The sequence below is a fragment of the Notamacropus eugenii genome, chromosome 4 (assembly GCF_028372415.1).
Source record: "Notamacropus eugenii isolate mMacEug1 chromosome 4, mMacEug1.pri_v2, whole genome shotgun sequence".
Taxonomy (NCBI): domain Eukaryota; kingdom Metazoa; phylum Chordata; class Mammalia; order Diprotodontia; family Macropodidae; genus Notamacropus; species Notamacropus eugenii.
In genome coordinates this window covers 321,707,311-321,720,912 of record NC_092875.1, presented here as the reverse complement: position 1 = coordinate 321,720,912, position 13,602 = coordinate 321,707,311, and the positions used below count along the sequence as shown (strand labels likewise).

Here is a 13,602-nt window from a genome sequence, read left to right as displayed (position 1 = left end):
AGTTTACTCTCTGGATCTAAGATATTAGAGCAGTTTTCTTTTATGATTTCTTAAAATATGATGTCTAGGCTCTTCTTTTGAACATGGCTTTCAAGTAAATCAAGAATTCTTAAATTATCTCACTTTATGTTCCAGATCAGTGTTTTTCCAATTATATATTTCACATTTTTTGACGTTGTTTTATTGTTTCTTGATGTCTCATGGAGTCAATATCTTCCACTTGCCCAATTCTAATTTCTAAGGAATTATTTTCTTTAGAGAGCTTTTGTATCTCTTTTTGCATTTGCCCAATTCTCCTTTTTAGGGAGTTCTCTTCTTCAATGAATTTTTATACCTTTTTTTCCATTAGGTCAATTCTGATTTTTAAGGGGTTACTTTCCTCAGTATTTTTCTGCCTCTTTTGCCAAGCTAATTCTTTTTTCCTAAGTTTATTGCATCACTCTCTTCTTTTCCCATTCTTTCCTCTACTGTTCTAATCTCTTTTTAAAACTCTTTTAGGAATTCTTGTTGGGTTAGTCCAATTACTATTTTTTCTTTGAGGGTTTTTGGTAACTATTTTCACATTGCTGTCTTCTTCTGATTTTATGTCTTCATCTTCCCTGCCATAATAGTAGCTTTTTGTGGTCACGTGTTTTTTTTATTACTATTATTGTTTGCTGATTTTTCCAGCACATTTATTGACTTTGAACTTTATATTAAAATTGGGCTCTGCTTACCTGGAGATTGGGGAGGCATTGTCCTGAGTTTTAGACATCTTTGTACTGCTGTTTACAGTGTTGTTGTTACGGTATAAATTGATCTCCTGATTCTGCTCACTTTGTTCTGCATTAGTTTACAATGTCTTTCTCAGTTTCTCAAGCTGTCTAATTCATCATTTTTATTCATGAGCATAGTAGTATTTTATTACATTTATATGCCATAATTTGTTCAGCCTTTCCGCAATGGTTGGACCCTCTCTTAGTTTCTAGTTCTTGTGGCAGACATTTAATAAATCCTCATTGCATGAAAAACCAAATTATTTGGATTTCAAAACAGACTGTCACATTCTTGTTTCCCCAAAGTAATGGAAAGTTAAAACAAGAGAAATTAACTCTCAGAAGAAGATAGGAACCTTGGGGCAACGTAGCCAGGGGAATTAGCACAGAGCTGGATTTCAGCAATTTTAATCCCAGCCTAGACATCTGGGTCTGACATAGAACAGTTAATCTTCCTCCCTGTGAAGATATTTCTCCCAAATAGGACTGAAACCTAGCTAGAGCTTATATTGAAAAGTCAAGCAATCATTTCAGTTAGTCCCCAATTATTTATGGCAAACATGATAAAGGGGCTGGAATACAGGAATTAGAGTTGGGAGATCCTGAGTTCAAATCTTGATTCTGACCCTTATTTTCTATGGGACTATAGAAATAATGCTGGACTTGGAGTCAGGAAGATCAAGCTTGAATTGTGCCTCTGACACTTACTAGTTGTGTGATGGGCAAATTGTTTAACCTGTTGGTTTCCTCATCTATAAAATGGAGTTCTGAGCCCCCTTCAAGTTCTAAATCTATATGCTAATCAATCTAATCAATCCTTCTAAATATGTCTCCTCATTTATGAAATACAGCACCTTCCCCATGAGGTTTTTGTGAGACTCTCATGAGAGAATAAGAATAAACCTCTTTGCAAAATTTTACATACTATACAGACATCAGCAATTATTATATGCCCTCAGTACCAGGTGTTCCAAATCTATAAGAGTATAGAGCACTCTAAGAAGATATCATTATAGTCATGTCCTGATTAATGCAAATAATGAATCTCCTGATGTGGTCCCATGTATTTAAATTTGTACTGTTCAAAGTTGTAATCACGTGAACTATGTCAGTAGTCTAGCCCAGTGGAAATATGCAGTGTGAATTCAAATAATGTAACTACTTCTCAAGATTTGTTATTTGCACTAATTGGACCCTAACTGTAAATGAAGGAGTAAATCTTGCTTTAGCAATTCACTTATTCACTTCATAGAATCAGATGGTTTTAGAGCAAGAAGGACCTTTGAGAAAAACCCAAGCACAGACAGGGAAGAGACTTGAGCCAGCACCCACAGTGAGCTAGCTAGGATCAGGACTGTAGCCTGTGCATCTTAACTCAATCCATTGGTCTACTCACTATGATCCCTATTTATGAGTTTCCCAAAGAACAGCAATGATAAATTTATTCTTAAAGAAATAAAATTATTCTCCAAGGTGGGAGAGAAGAGAGAAAAGGGGACAGAGGAAAAAAAGAGGAACATAGAAAAATCTGAAGGTGAATCTCTCAGATTTTAAACTGGGATCCAGATTTAGTCATTTTCAATGATTGTGGGCCAAGATAAAAGTACTCGGATGATAAAAACTTCTTACGTGCTTGGTCCTGACACATAAGCAATGACATCCCCCTAATCTTCAGAGGCTTCAGCTTCTTTTTTATTACCTCTAAACACCTGACAGGAAGCCAAGCTTGAACACTAGTTTTCTCAGGGGCAGTTTAATATCCTGAATTTGTGTCTTCCTTCACAGTAGTATTAATGGTGATGATGATAAAATTAAAAATAGCTTCTATTATAGCTAAAATGATTCAGTTCCCAGCAAGCCCAACCCACAGTAAGAAATGAATAGTCTTGTGAGGTGGAGTTAAACATAGGGGAGGAACTATTTACATTACCTCCAAAAAGGATTCTAAAAGAGTGCCTTCCAGCTAGCTGTGGGGCATTTTGTCTCCAGGCCAACCTGGCACATCTGTCTTGGAGTGGAAGAAATTTTGTGACTGCCTTGGTGCTCAGAGAGGGAGAAAAGGCAGATGCACAAGATGATAGAGGCCGATAACATTGATTAATGACTTTTTGGATCCCTGCCCAGCAGGGCAGCTCACGATGCTAAAGGGTTGTCCTCCGTAAATGCAGGATTCTTTAAAAAGAAGAGGGAGTTATTTTCTCCTAAACACAGCCGCCATCCCCGTTGTAGAATTTTATGTTTTAAACATAAATTGTGTGCTATGTGAGTGTATAAAGGACTTTTTTTTTCTACCACTGATATTTAAACCACCATTGAGAATTCCTGTTGATCCTTGCATCTCTGTCTTTCCCCCCAATTTATAGACCTCGGAAAGAGAAAGCAAGGTTTTTTAACTTCATTTAGGAGCAATTGGGGAAAGGCCTAAGAAGTTATGGTATATGAAGGTGATGGAAAACTATTGAGCTGTAAGAAATAATGACAAAGGAATGATTTCACCTGTATGAATTGATATGGAATACAGTGGGCAGAAAAAAGAGAACAATTTACATATTAATAGCAGTATTATAAAGATAACCAACTGTGAAAGACTTAGTAACTCAGATCAATTCAATGATCCACCACAGCTCCAAAAAACTTAGGATAAAAAATGTCACCCACCTCCAAATGGACAACTAATGAGTGCACATTGAAGCATATTTTTTCCTTTATTTTCTTGCTTTTTTGTTTTCCTTTGGAACATGACTAATGTGGAAACTTGCTTATATGTGTTATATGATACTCAGAAGTATCCTATTTCTCGCCTTCTCAGTTGGTGGGGGAGGGGTGGAGAGAAAAATAGAGAATTTGGAACAGAAAATAAAATTATATTTTGGAAATGAGGCCTTGAATTGAAATAAGAGCTTGCAAAAAGATCTTTGTTGACCTTCACATCTCTTTCTTTTCCTCCCTCCACTCCACCATCATTTATAGTTAGGAAGGAAAAAGCCAAAATTAAGATTCATCTGTAAAATAGGAGGATTAGATTAGTTGATCCCTTTTGGCTTTAAAGCCTATGACCTTGTGGTCTCGGTCGTTTTACATTATGCTGGAAACTAAAGCATAAAGAAGAGGAAATGACTTGGGTTTTTTTTTAAATAATTTTTTTTCACTTAAGAATTTTGGGGGAGAAGCAATTGGGTCACTTAATGTGACTTGCTGACTTCTACAACTAGTAAGTGTCTGGAGCCACATTTGAACTCAGCTCCTCCTGGCTCCAGGACTGGTTGCTCTGTCTGCTGCACCATCTACCTGCCCTACAGATAATGCCATGGTATATATGCATGTATGTGATACATGTATGTATGACATGTTACATATAGCTCATCTGGTGAGTGGATCTTTTTAGGAAGCACAATTAACCTTGTTTATTAAGGAGGGAGTTTGGAATGAAAAGGGAAATTTACTGAGATTTGCCTAGAGTCTCATGTCACAGGTGTGGTTAAGTTTAAACACCAGACTACCAAGCCCTCTTCAGGTTCATGCCATCTGACTAAAATATGGCCTCCAAATTTCCAGGTCTGCATTTGAAATTAATTCCTTTCGCTACCCCTGGTTAGATACCTGTGATTTTCTTCTGGAGTTTAAAATGACCCAATATTTCTAAAAATGCTGCAGTTACCAGAAGCAATTTGCTTCTACCAAAAAGCAGCTTGTCAAGTACCTCAAATATATATGTTTTGTGACCAAGTTTGAAACTTCAGATGTCCCTCATTTTACAGAATGAAGACTTCTTGTACCCCCAGTGTCTTTATAAACCAACCCAGGAGATAGGGTAGAAAAAAAATTGTGAACTAGACTTATAGGCAATCCCAGAAGGTTTCTTTTTTTAGAGATAAGAAATTTATAATCTCAGTCCTAGAAAGAACTTTGAGAGGTCGAATGCTCTAACCCCTTCTCTAGGCAGATAACATGTCAGCAATGCAGGAGAAGTGATTGCCAATTTCTATTTCTTGGGATAGAGATTATATCACATTTGTTGCAGGCCTGTTCTAGTGCGTTATTGTATTCATTTTAAAAAATTATAGCGTAGACTATAAAATCAAAAGGGCAACGAAGAGGTGCACTGATTAGAGTGCTAGCCCTGGAGTCAGGAAGAGCAGAGCTCAAATCCAGCCTGAGACAGTTATTAGCTGTGTGACCCTGGGCAAGTCACTTAGCCTCCTCGGCTCAGTTTTCTCATCTGTAAAATGATCTGGAGAAGGAAATGGCAAACCACTCCAGTGTCTGCCAAGAAAATCCCAAAAGGCATCACAAAGAGTCAGGTGTGACTGGTACAACTAAACAACAATAAAAATAGAATCATTAGACACACGTGTGTATATGTAAAATCATTCTATACATCTGTTTATCATGAATAACTATACTGTGCTATAAGAAATGATGAGCTCAGTGATCTTAGAAAAACATGGATTGACTTGCACAAAATAAAGAAGAGAACGAAGAGAATACTGTATACAGTAACAATAATATTATTTTAAGAACATCTTGCAACAACTAAGTCATTCTGACTATTATAAATGCCCAAATTAACAAAAATAGAATTAAAGATCTGGAAAGAATCCTCGAGATCATCTAAATCAAGTCTTCTTCGTTCCATTGTATAATTTTGGACAAATCTCTTCCTCTCTCAGGGCCTCACTTTCCTTACGTATAAAGGTAGAGGATGAGATCACGTTACTTCTAATATCTAGGCTTGCTCTAACCTATAGAATCCTTTGATGTCACATACAAGGAAGGGTCCAGTTTCCTGACTTGTAGGACAGTCAGACTTTACTATAATTTAAATTCATCACAATAAATTCATTTGTTTTCGGTTGATGTCTGAAATACTACCATGCGCTCAGTAGGCCATCAACAAATATTAGTTGATGTAATTCACAAATTTACATTTTATACTCAATTTCATGAAGCTTCATTTTCTATCATAGCCACTAGGTGGCATTCTTAAACCAACAATAGTTTAAATAGGGAAATCACAGAAATCTCCCTCAGCTTTTGACTGAAAAAAAAGATGCAATAGGCACCCTTTCCACTTTTTATTCCCTTCACTTTCTCCCCATCCACTCCGTCCCTTTTTTTCCATGTACCTTTCTGCTCATCATCACTTCCTTTGATAAATCTCTGAGCTTCAAATGTGTCATGAGCCATTTCTGGGTCAGGTACACTGAAAAACAGGTTACACTATTGAAAACTTTTGAGATTGTATAAACCTGTCCAGAAAGCTGCATGACACCAAAATCTTGCATATTTCAAATAAAAGTTATTGTCCTAGCAAAAAATAATTATAGGAATGTAGAGCCTAGAGCAGAGGTTCCCAAACTTATTTGGCCTACTGCCCTCTTTAAAAAAACAATTGCTCAGCATCCTGTCCCCTGTAAATCAACTTTCTTTGACCCTTTAACAGTTTTTTTTTTTAAATTTGCATCATTTCAAAAAATACTAAATAATTTTAAATGATGCATCTTAAATATAATAATTTGTTGTAAATTTGTGGGTTATTTGTGCGTTGAAATTTTGATGACACAGTAGTGCATCGTGTAACTGCATGGTATCATTTTGCAAACAAGTCATTGCATGCATATATTCCTGCTGATGCATGGTGGACTTCCTGACAATTTGAAACATGCTGGCCTACCAACACTTGCTTGTTAAGACGCTATCGGTGGGCTTGACCACTGATTGGTTATAATTTTCATTTTGTGTGTTTATTTGGAAAATAATGTAATCACTACAATTTAACTCTTATATAACAGATGAAACATGTACAAAAAGTTTTTCAAAATCTTCTCTTCTTTCCTTATGCTTCCACCACCCCCGTATTTTTATTCAGTACCCCCTGATTGCACCCGAGACTACCCCTGATCATCCCAGCACTCCCCCACCCCCCAGGATTCCCAGTTTGGGAACCTATGATAGAGTTGAAAGGGACTACAGAAATCATTAAGTCAATCCCACTTTACCCCCATTACAGTTCTAGACTAGGTATAGAAACTGGTGCCTTGGAAGGTTGTGACTTGTCCTTGAGAAGGAAATAAGGTCAGAGGCACAATTTAAACCTAAGTCCTTTGATTCCCCTTTCCAATGTCTGCAAGACTTTCCTTATTCCAGAAGAAGGTAGCTATAAGTAGGGAGAGCAAGAATGGTCTCTTCTAGTAGGGATGGAAGGACAAGGAAGATGGCAGGACAACATTGCATGGACAGAATGCAGACAGACACTGGTGAGGTTTGTATGAAGCTGGGTTAAAGGAATCCCCATCATCCCCCCAAAATGTCTTGGCATAGTGTAGTGGGAAGAGCAATAAATAGAATTCAAAAATATCTGGGTTCTAGCCTGGGCTCTGCTACATCATCTTAAGCAAATCACTCAATCTTTTGTGGCTTCAGTTTCCTTATTTTAGTTTGAGGGGTTGTGATGGGTACTGAGTAAGACAATGTATGTGAAAGCAATGTAATATGACTGCATACTCTGCATATGCTTCATGATCTCAAAGGTCACTTTCACTTCTGAGAGTCTGTGGTCTTTCCTCCAAGAACCAGTCATATTGACAGAAATTCCCAACTATGGCATTCCTTTCAGTTAAGGTATGACCTGGACCCAAAGACTGCAGTTAAAATACACTTATATTATCTAGACATTGGTACCTATTAATCTAACTTCTCTGCCTGGATGTCCTGCCAATATTTCAAGCCCAATTTGTCCAAAAATCACACTAATCTTTTCTCCTAAACCTGCTCTTCTTAATGATATCACTTTCATTCAAGGTTACCACCACATTTTCACCCCTTTTCCATATTTGAACGTTTTTATCATTTGTGGCTCATCCCTCTTATTGACCGTTAGTTGTTACTAAGTCCTGTTGTTTTTACTCCTGGAGTAGGTCTTCTGTCCTTTCCCTTACCTCTACTTCCATTGTTATCACCCGCATTGCCATAGCTCTGGACTACTCTAAGAGCATCCTGATAGGTCTTCTTACCTCCTCTGATCCATCTTCCATACCACTTTCAGAATAACTTCCACATCTGGTCAGGTCACTCCTCCACTAAAAAAATCTTCAGTAATTTTCTATTGCCTCCTGAATAAAGTTTATATTACTTTGCCTGTTGCTCAAAGTCTTCCATATTCTAACACTATCTGTATTTCCATGCTTTTCTCATATTCTCTTCCCCATACTCTTTTTCCATGGCTTTGCCTGTTGAATTCCTTCTCTTGCTTTGAAACCTAACTCAAAAGCTACCTCTTCTATATATTTTTCTCTCACACTCCATCTTGTCCTTGGTAAGGAATCCCCCCTTTGTTCTATAAACCTCTAATGTAATGATGATGCCATACTGTTTGTAATAGGGATCTATATATGTCATATCTCCAGTGTATCATCTAATGACTTTATTAGTATCTGTTGCCTAGAACTGATTGACAATAAATATTTTTGTAATGAATTGATCACAGAGCAGGAGAATTCTGTGCATTCATTAGCACAGATGTAGTCAGCCCTGAGAGAGTAAAGAGTATGAGTTTATGAGTAAAGGGAAGAGGGGAGTTGGGATGGAAATGAGAAAGGTCTGATACTCTGGGCACTATTCAAAGATGGACAGATAGGGTGGAATAGCTCAGTTATCAATAAGAGGCATTAATTAAGTCGCTTCTTTGCACAGGACTCTGAAGCAGTGTTTGGCATTGGGTTGACTAATATTCACTTGTCCTCAAAAAATCTTACAATTCGAGATAGGAAAGATATAATACGAGATAGCCACTCTCTCAACAAAAGATACCAGATTTCTGCATGCATTCCGCTATTTTTTATTTAAGCAGTGCCAGATTGTCTCAAAATCATTAACGTCATGAATCTGTAGGTGGTGAGGTAGTGGTGAATCATTCCATCTTCCTGCTTGGCATTCTAAATCATTTGCTTTTCCATCTCGAGTACTCCCATCCCCTCTACCCACTGAGGAAGTGGACCCTTTTCTCTCTGCCTTGGCTGTGCAAGCTTTCCTTGCTCTCTTTCTCTCCCTCCCTGGGCCCTTGATCATTCAGGTAAATGCAATTCTGTGTTGTATGTATGTATGTATGTATATGTGTATGTGTATAAAGGCTTTCATTGTGCCATGGGACTTTTATCCCTCCTCCTCCTCATTAGAGCTGATTCCCAGAGGCACCATGAGTAAGTTACCCTTTTCTTTATCTTTGGCGATGTATTTGCCCTGCTTGGCTCATTTGCAGAATTCACAGGTGATGATGGCATGAGGCATGAAAGATCTATTCCCATGATGGTTAACTAGATCTTAAAAACAAAAGCCTGGTAATTCTCCCAAGGTTTTGCTATGTATTTGAGAGGAATGAGATAATATATAGATCATATAATGATCTTATCTTTCACTTATCTGACTGTATCTTACATTTGATCTGTAGCTTTCCTTTTTTTTTTTTTTTTCGAACCATAGCTGGGCTCACTGGGCTTTCTGAACTTTCCCTTCTGATATATCTGTCTGACTATCTATCTTTTCTATCTACTGGTTTCCTTTTTTTTTCTCCTGTCCTTTATTTCTAGCAAGACTGAGGATTGGGGATATTTGAATGAAGATGGAGAACTCGGCTTGGCCTACCAAGGCCTAAAGCAAGTTGCCAGGTCAAATAATATTCTTTCCTTCCTGTTTCTGCTCTGCCTGTCCATGCCTGTTCAGCTACTTGTTCTGGCTATATTAACAAGAGTACAATTAGGGTCACAGATAACTCACTCACTTGTTTTTATGTGCTTGGTGCCTGATGTCTCAGTCCCCTTCCTTCCTACTGTGCTTTTTGTAGCAGGGCTAGAGAGAGCCTCCATGTGAACAAGGCAATCATGGTGCTCACAATACCTTACATTTGTCCAAAACTGGAATGTTTCCTAAGAAATTCCATATGTGTTTTCTCCTGATTCTTATAACCAGCTGATGCAGGTAGGAAAGATATTTTTCACCCCCATTTTACAGATGAAGAAACTGAAGACCAGAAAGGATAAATGACTTTACCCAATGTCATATGACCAGTGTGAGAACTGAGATTAAGAAACCCAGGTTTTCAATTTTTAAGACATAATTTTTATTATAAACTTAAGCAGTCTCCACAGCAGTCATCAAATAAACAAGAAACAGGAAGAACTGGACTTGGGATCAAGAGAAACCTGGATTTGAATTTCTGTGACTCATGATAGCTGTATGACTATGGGCAAGTTACCGAACATCTCTCATCCTCAGTCTCTCTCTCTTATAAATGGGTATAATAACCCCTGTGGTGCCTACTTCTTCAGATGGTTATGAGAATCAAATGACAAAGTAAACTTAATGCACCTGCAAAAATTAAAGCAATTATTTTATCAGTCGCAAATAATATCAATTACTTTTATTAATAAAAGAATAAAATCATGCGTAAATCATTTCTAGTTTGCTATAAAGGTAATGTTCTTCTTTCCTATGTGCCCTTCTGTTCATTTTTTCATCTGTACTAAGTTTTATTGCTCTCAAATTGCAGTCATTAGTGTATGAGAGAGGCAGTAAGGCATGGCCCAGAGGAGAGAGTGCTGGATAGACCTGGAACCAGGAAGGCCTAGATTCATATCTTACCACTGACACGTCCTAGCCATTGTGACTCTGGCTAAGTCTCAGTTTCCTTATCTATAAAATGGGGATGTGTCCTTTCTTTTGTCTGGTTTCCTAGAGTCAAGATAGTGAGAAGGATGGCATTCCTGTTTTAGTGTCTTATGCATTTCCTCTGGTGCCTGGTCCACTGGTAACCCAAGCTGTGAGAATATGTAGGTGGATGAATGGGGCTAACTCAGGGAATTGTGTTTATGCCCAGGATCTCAGATTTGGCTGCTGTACACACACACACACACACACACACACGCACACACACGCACACACAGCTCACCTGCACACACAGCTCACCTGCACACACAGCTCACCTGCACAGAGGCAGTCCATGCTACAGGCTTCATGGCCAGACTGTAAGGTAGTACATGTCAGAACACATGGGCATTTGTCATTTGATCCTGGGTAAACAGTACCCTGTGGACAAGAAGCCCAAGGCACACACTGCATCAACTCCCTCCAGATTTCCTGCCCTACTGGTTACATTAGTAGCCCATACCAGCACTCAGGGTCCTCACTCTCTGAATTGCATTCAGTCTTTCATTCCTACTGACCTTCCTGGTTTCCAGTTCTCTTACTGTACGGAGGTGCCCTGACCTTAAGGGCTGCCATTTTGAAGCAGGACCCTGTCCTGGAAAAGTAACATAATTCATCCTGTAAATCCCCACTCTACTTCATGGGATTAAGGTGATGAGCCCCCTCATTGACTTCCAGAAGGAGTCTCTCAAATAGTGACAAACTACACCCAGCTTGAAGTCCATGCTCTCATTTTCCAGAGTCTTATGACTTCAAGAGGCCTTGTGTCCATCTCCAACCTCAGACACCAAATTGTTTGTCTTACATGAATGCTATTGCACCTATATCCCTGAAGTGTGGTATAGTGCATAGGGCATTGGAGTTAAAATCAAGAAGGTATGAGTTCAAATCCTACTTCAGGTATTTACTAGTTTTGTGACCCTTAACAAGTCATTTTCCCTCATTGTTTTTCAATTTCCTCATCTGTAAAACGGGGATGTTAGAACTAATGGCTGGCCTCTAAGGTCCCTTCCAAGATTTAATCTACCATCCTATGATCTGACATGTACATATGGCAAAAGGTGTTAGCTGGTCTTTACTATATTCATCTCCAAGTACTGATGATGTATCGACTCCATACATATTACTGTACTAGAGACCGGTCATGTTTTTTCCTTGTATCCTAACAAAGCCTAGGGATTAATTTATATCTAGTAAGCTCTGGCTCCACCTAGAACACAAATCTCCAACCTATCTAGAATATTGATATTTTGTATGAATAATAAATATTGGATATTTTAGAGTGAAACTAGGACTCCATAATCAACATTTACTGACAATAATTTCCTTGTTTTCCCCACATGTTTTTTTCACCCTAAGGCATGGGCCTGAAGAGACAGTGATCAAATATAATCCTCATCCTTACTCACTAAACAATAAAAGATCATATTTCTTTTACTGCAAACAAAGCTTAAAGAGCTTTATGATTGCATGTGCCTTCTCATTTGAACCTCACAACAATTCTGTGAAAATAATATAAAAATTATTTCCATTTTACAGATAAGGAACCTGAGGCTCATAGAAGTTAAGTAACTTACCCAAAGTCACCCAAGTACTAAGTGACAAACCTGGGGTGCTAATTCTGACTTTCAGGTCAAAACTCATTACACCATGTTCCTCCACCCAAAGTCACACAGTTAACTCAAATCTGGAAACCCTGTTATCTTTTCCTTTTCCCCCAGCCAGTTACTGTAATCTAGATCCCTCTGCCTTCAACTAGCAAACAAATTGATGTTCTTAAAGTCATCTTGAACTTGTTAACAGCAGTTTTTTTTTCAAAGCATTAAAAAATAATTAAGTAGAGGATGCTAGGGGCAGGGGAGCAAATACTTTCCCTTTCAAAATTTCATGATAATACACAGGAAGCAACTAATAGTCTGGGAGTCAGTAGTCCTAGATTAAATCCTGGCTCTGCCCCTTCCTAGCTATGTGATCCTGGATAAGTCACTTTATCTTTTCCTCATCTGTAAAATGGGGATGATAGTCCTTCTACTTCTTACCTTACAGGGTGGCTGTGAGGAGAGTGTTTTGTCTACTTTCAAGCACTATGAAATGTGAACTGTTATTTTTTATGAAAGGGAAAATAATTAATCAGATCTGCTCATCAGTCACTCAGCAAGCCTTTGCTAATCCTTCCTCTGTGCTAATGTTTTCCCCCAATAGGAGGGTTCCCATTTGGGCTTTGTGGTGAGTGTCAGGATTTTTCCAGTAGCTGTAGTACCATAAAGTGTGAGAAGTGCATCCTTGCTTTCATGTCTTGATGTAGTGATAAGCCTTACTGCCAAAATTCTCTGTGTTTATAACAGAGTTTGAAAGTGAGACAGGTTAAAGCTGCCTGGTTTTCAAGTCCTGTGACCAGCCCTTTCTAGCCATTAGCTTCTTGGGAATGTACTTGTTTGCTCGTTCCAGAATTTTCGTTTTCTCTGTCCTGTCAGTGTGTCAGTTTTCATCCCATCCTCTGCTGGAGGTCGGCTTGTGCTGCTCTTCTGAGATACCAGCCTAATGTTAGGTATTTGACAAAGAAGTCAATGTGCCCTCCTTCCTCTCACAGGCTGTTAGAAGCCCAACTCCAGGCCCAGAGTCGAGAGCATGAGGAGGAGAAGGAGTCTCTGAAGAGCCAGATTGAAACCCTGAAAGAGGAAATGGATAAGCAGCAACAGACCTTCTGCCAGACGCTTCTGCTGTCTCCTGAGGCCCAAGTGGAGTTTGGAATCCAACAAGAAATATCTCGACTGACCAATGAAAACCTGGTAAGGAGACTGAATTTGCCTCCTGAAAGTCCTATCTTGGTAGAAATGTGTGTGGCTACAACATGGTGACCCTAGGTTATAGTCTTGCGCATGGAGCATGTGCATGGAATAAGAGCCATGCAATACATTATTATATCAGCACAACAAATTATAGGTAAGCATCTACTACAAACTGGGAACAGTGCAGATACTAGAGAAGGAGAAGAGCTTACAGTCTGGGTAGCAGCTAGGTGGTATAGTAGATAGAGCAACAGTCTTGCAGTCAGAGGGACCTGAGTTCAAAAAGTGTGACCTCAGAAATTAACCATGTGACCCCGGGCAAGTCACTTAACCCCAGCTGCCTCAAAAAAAAAAAAAAA

At 38.6% G+C, this 13,602-nt stretch overlaps 1 protein-coding gene across 4 annotated transcripts in view; it reads left to right on the top strand.

Moving 5' to 3' along the window:
* Positions 1 to 13,602, top strand: part of LOC140502852 (unconventional myosin-Vb) — a 556,148-nt gene that overhangs the window by 506,410 nt on the left and 36,136 nt on the right. For 3 of the 4 annotated variants that reach the window (XM_072606904.1, XM_072606905.1, XM_072606906.1), the window contains one exon: positions 13,045 to 13,243. In XM_072606904.1, coding sequence (XP_072463005.1) covers positions 13,045 to 13,243 — 199 coding nt within the window. Of the gene's footprint in view, positions 1 to 9,340; positions 9,419 to 13,044; positions 13,244 to 13,602 lie in introns of all 4 variants that reach the window. The other variant, XM_072606907.1, reaches the window with a different exon arrangement.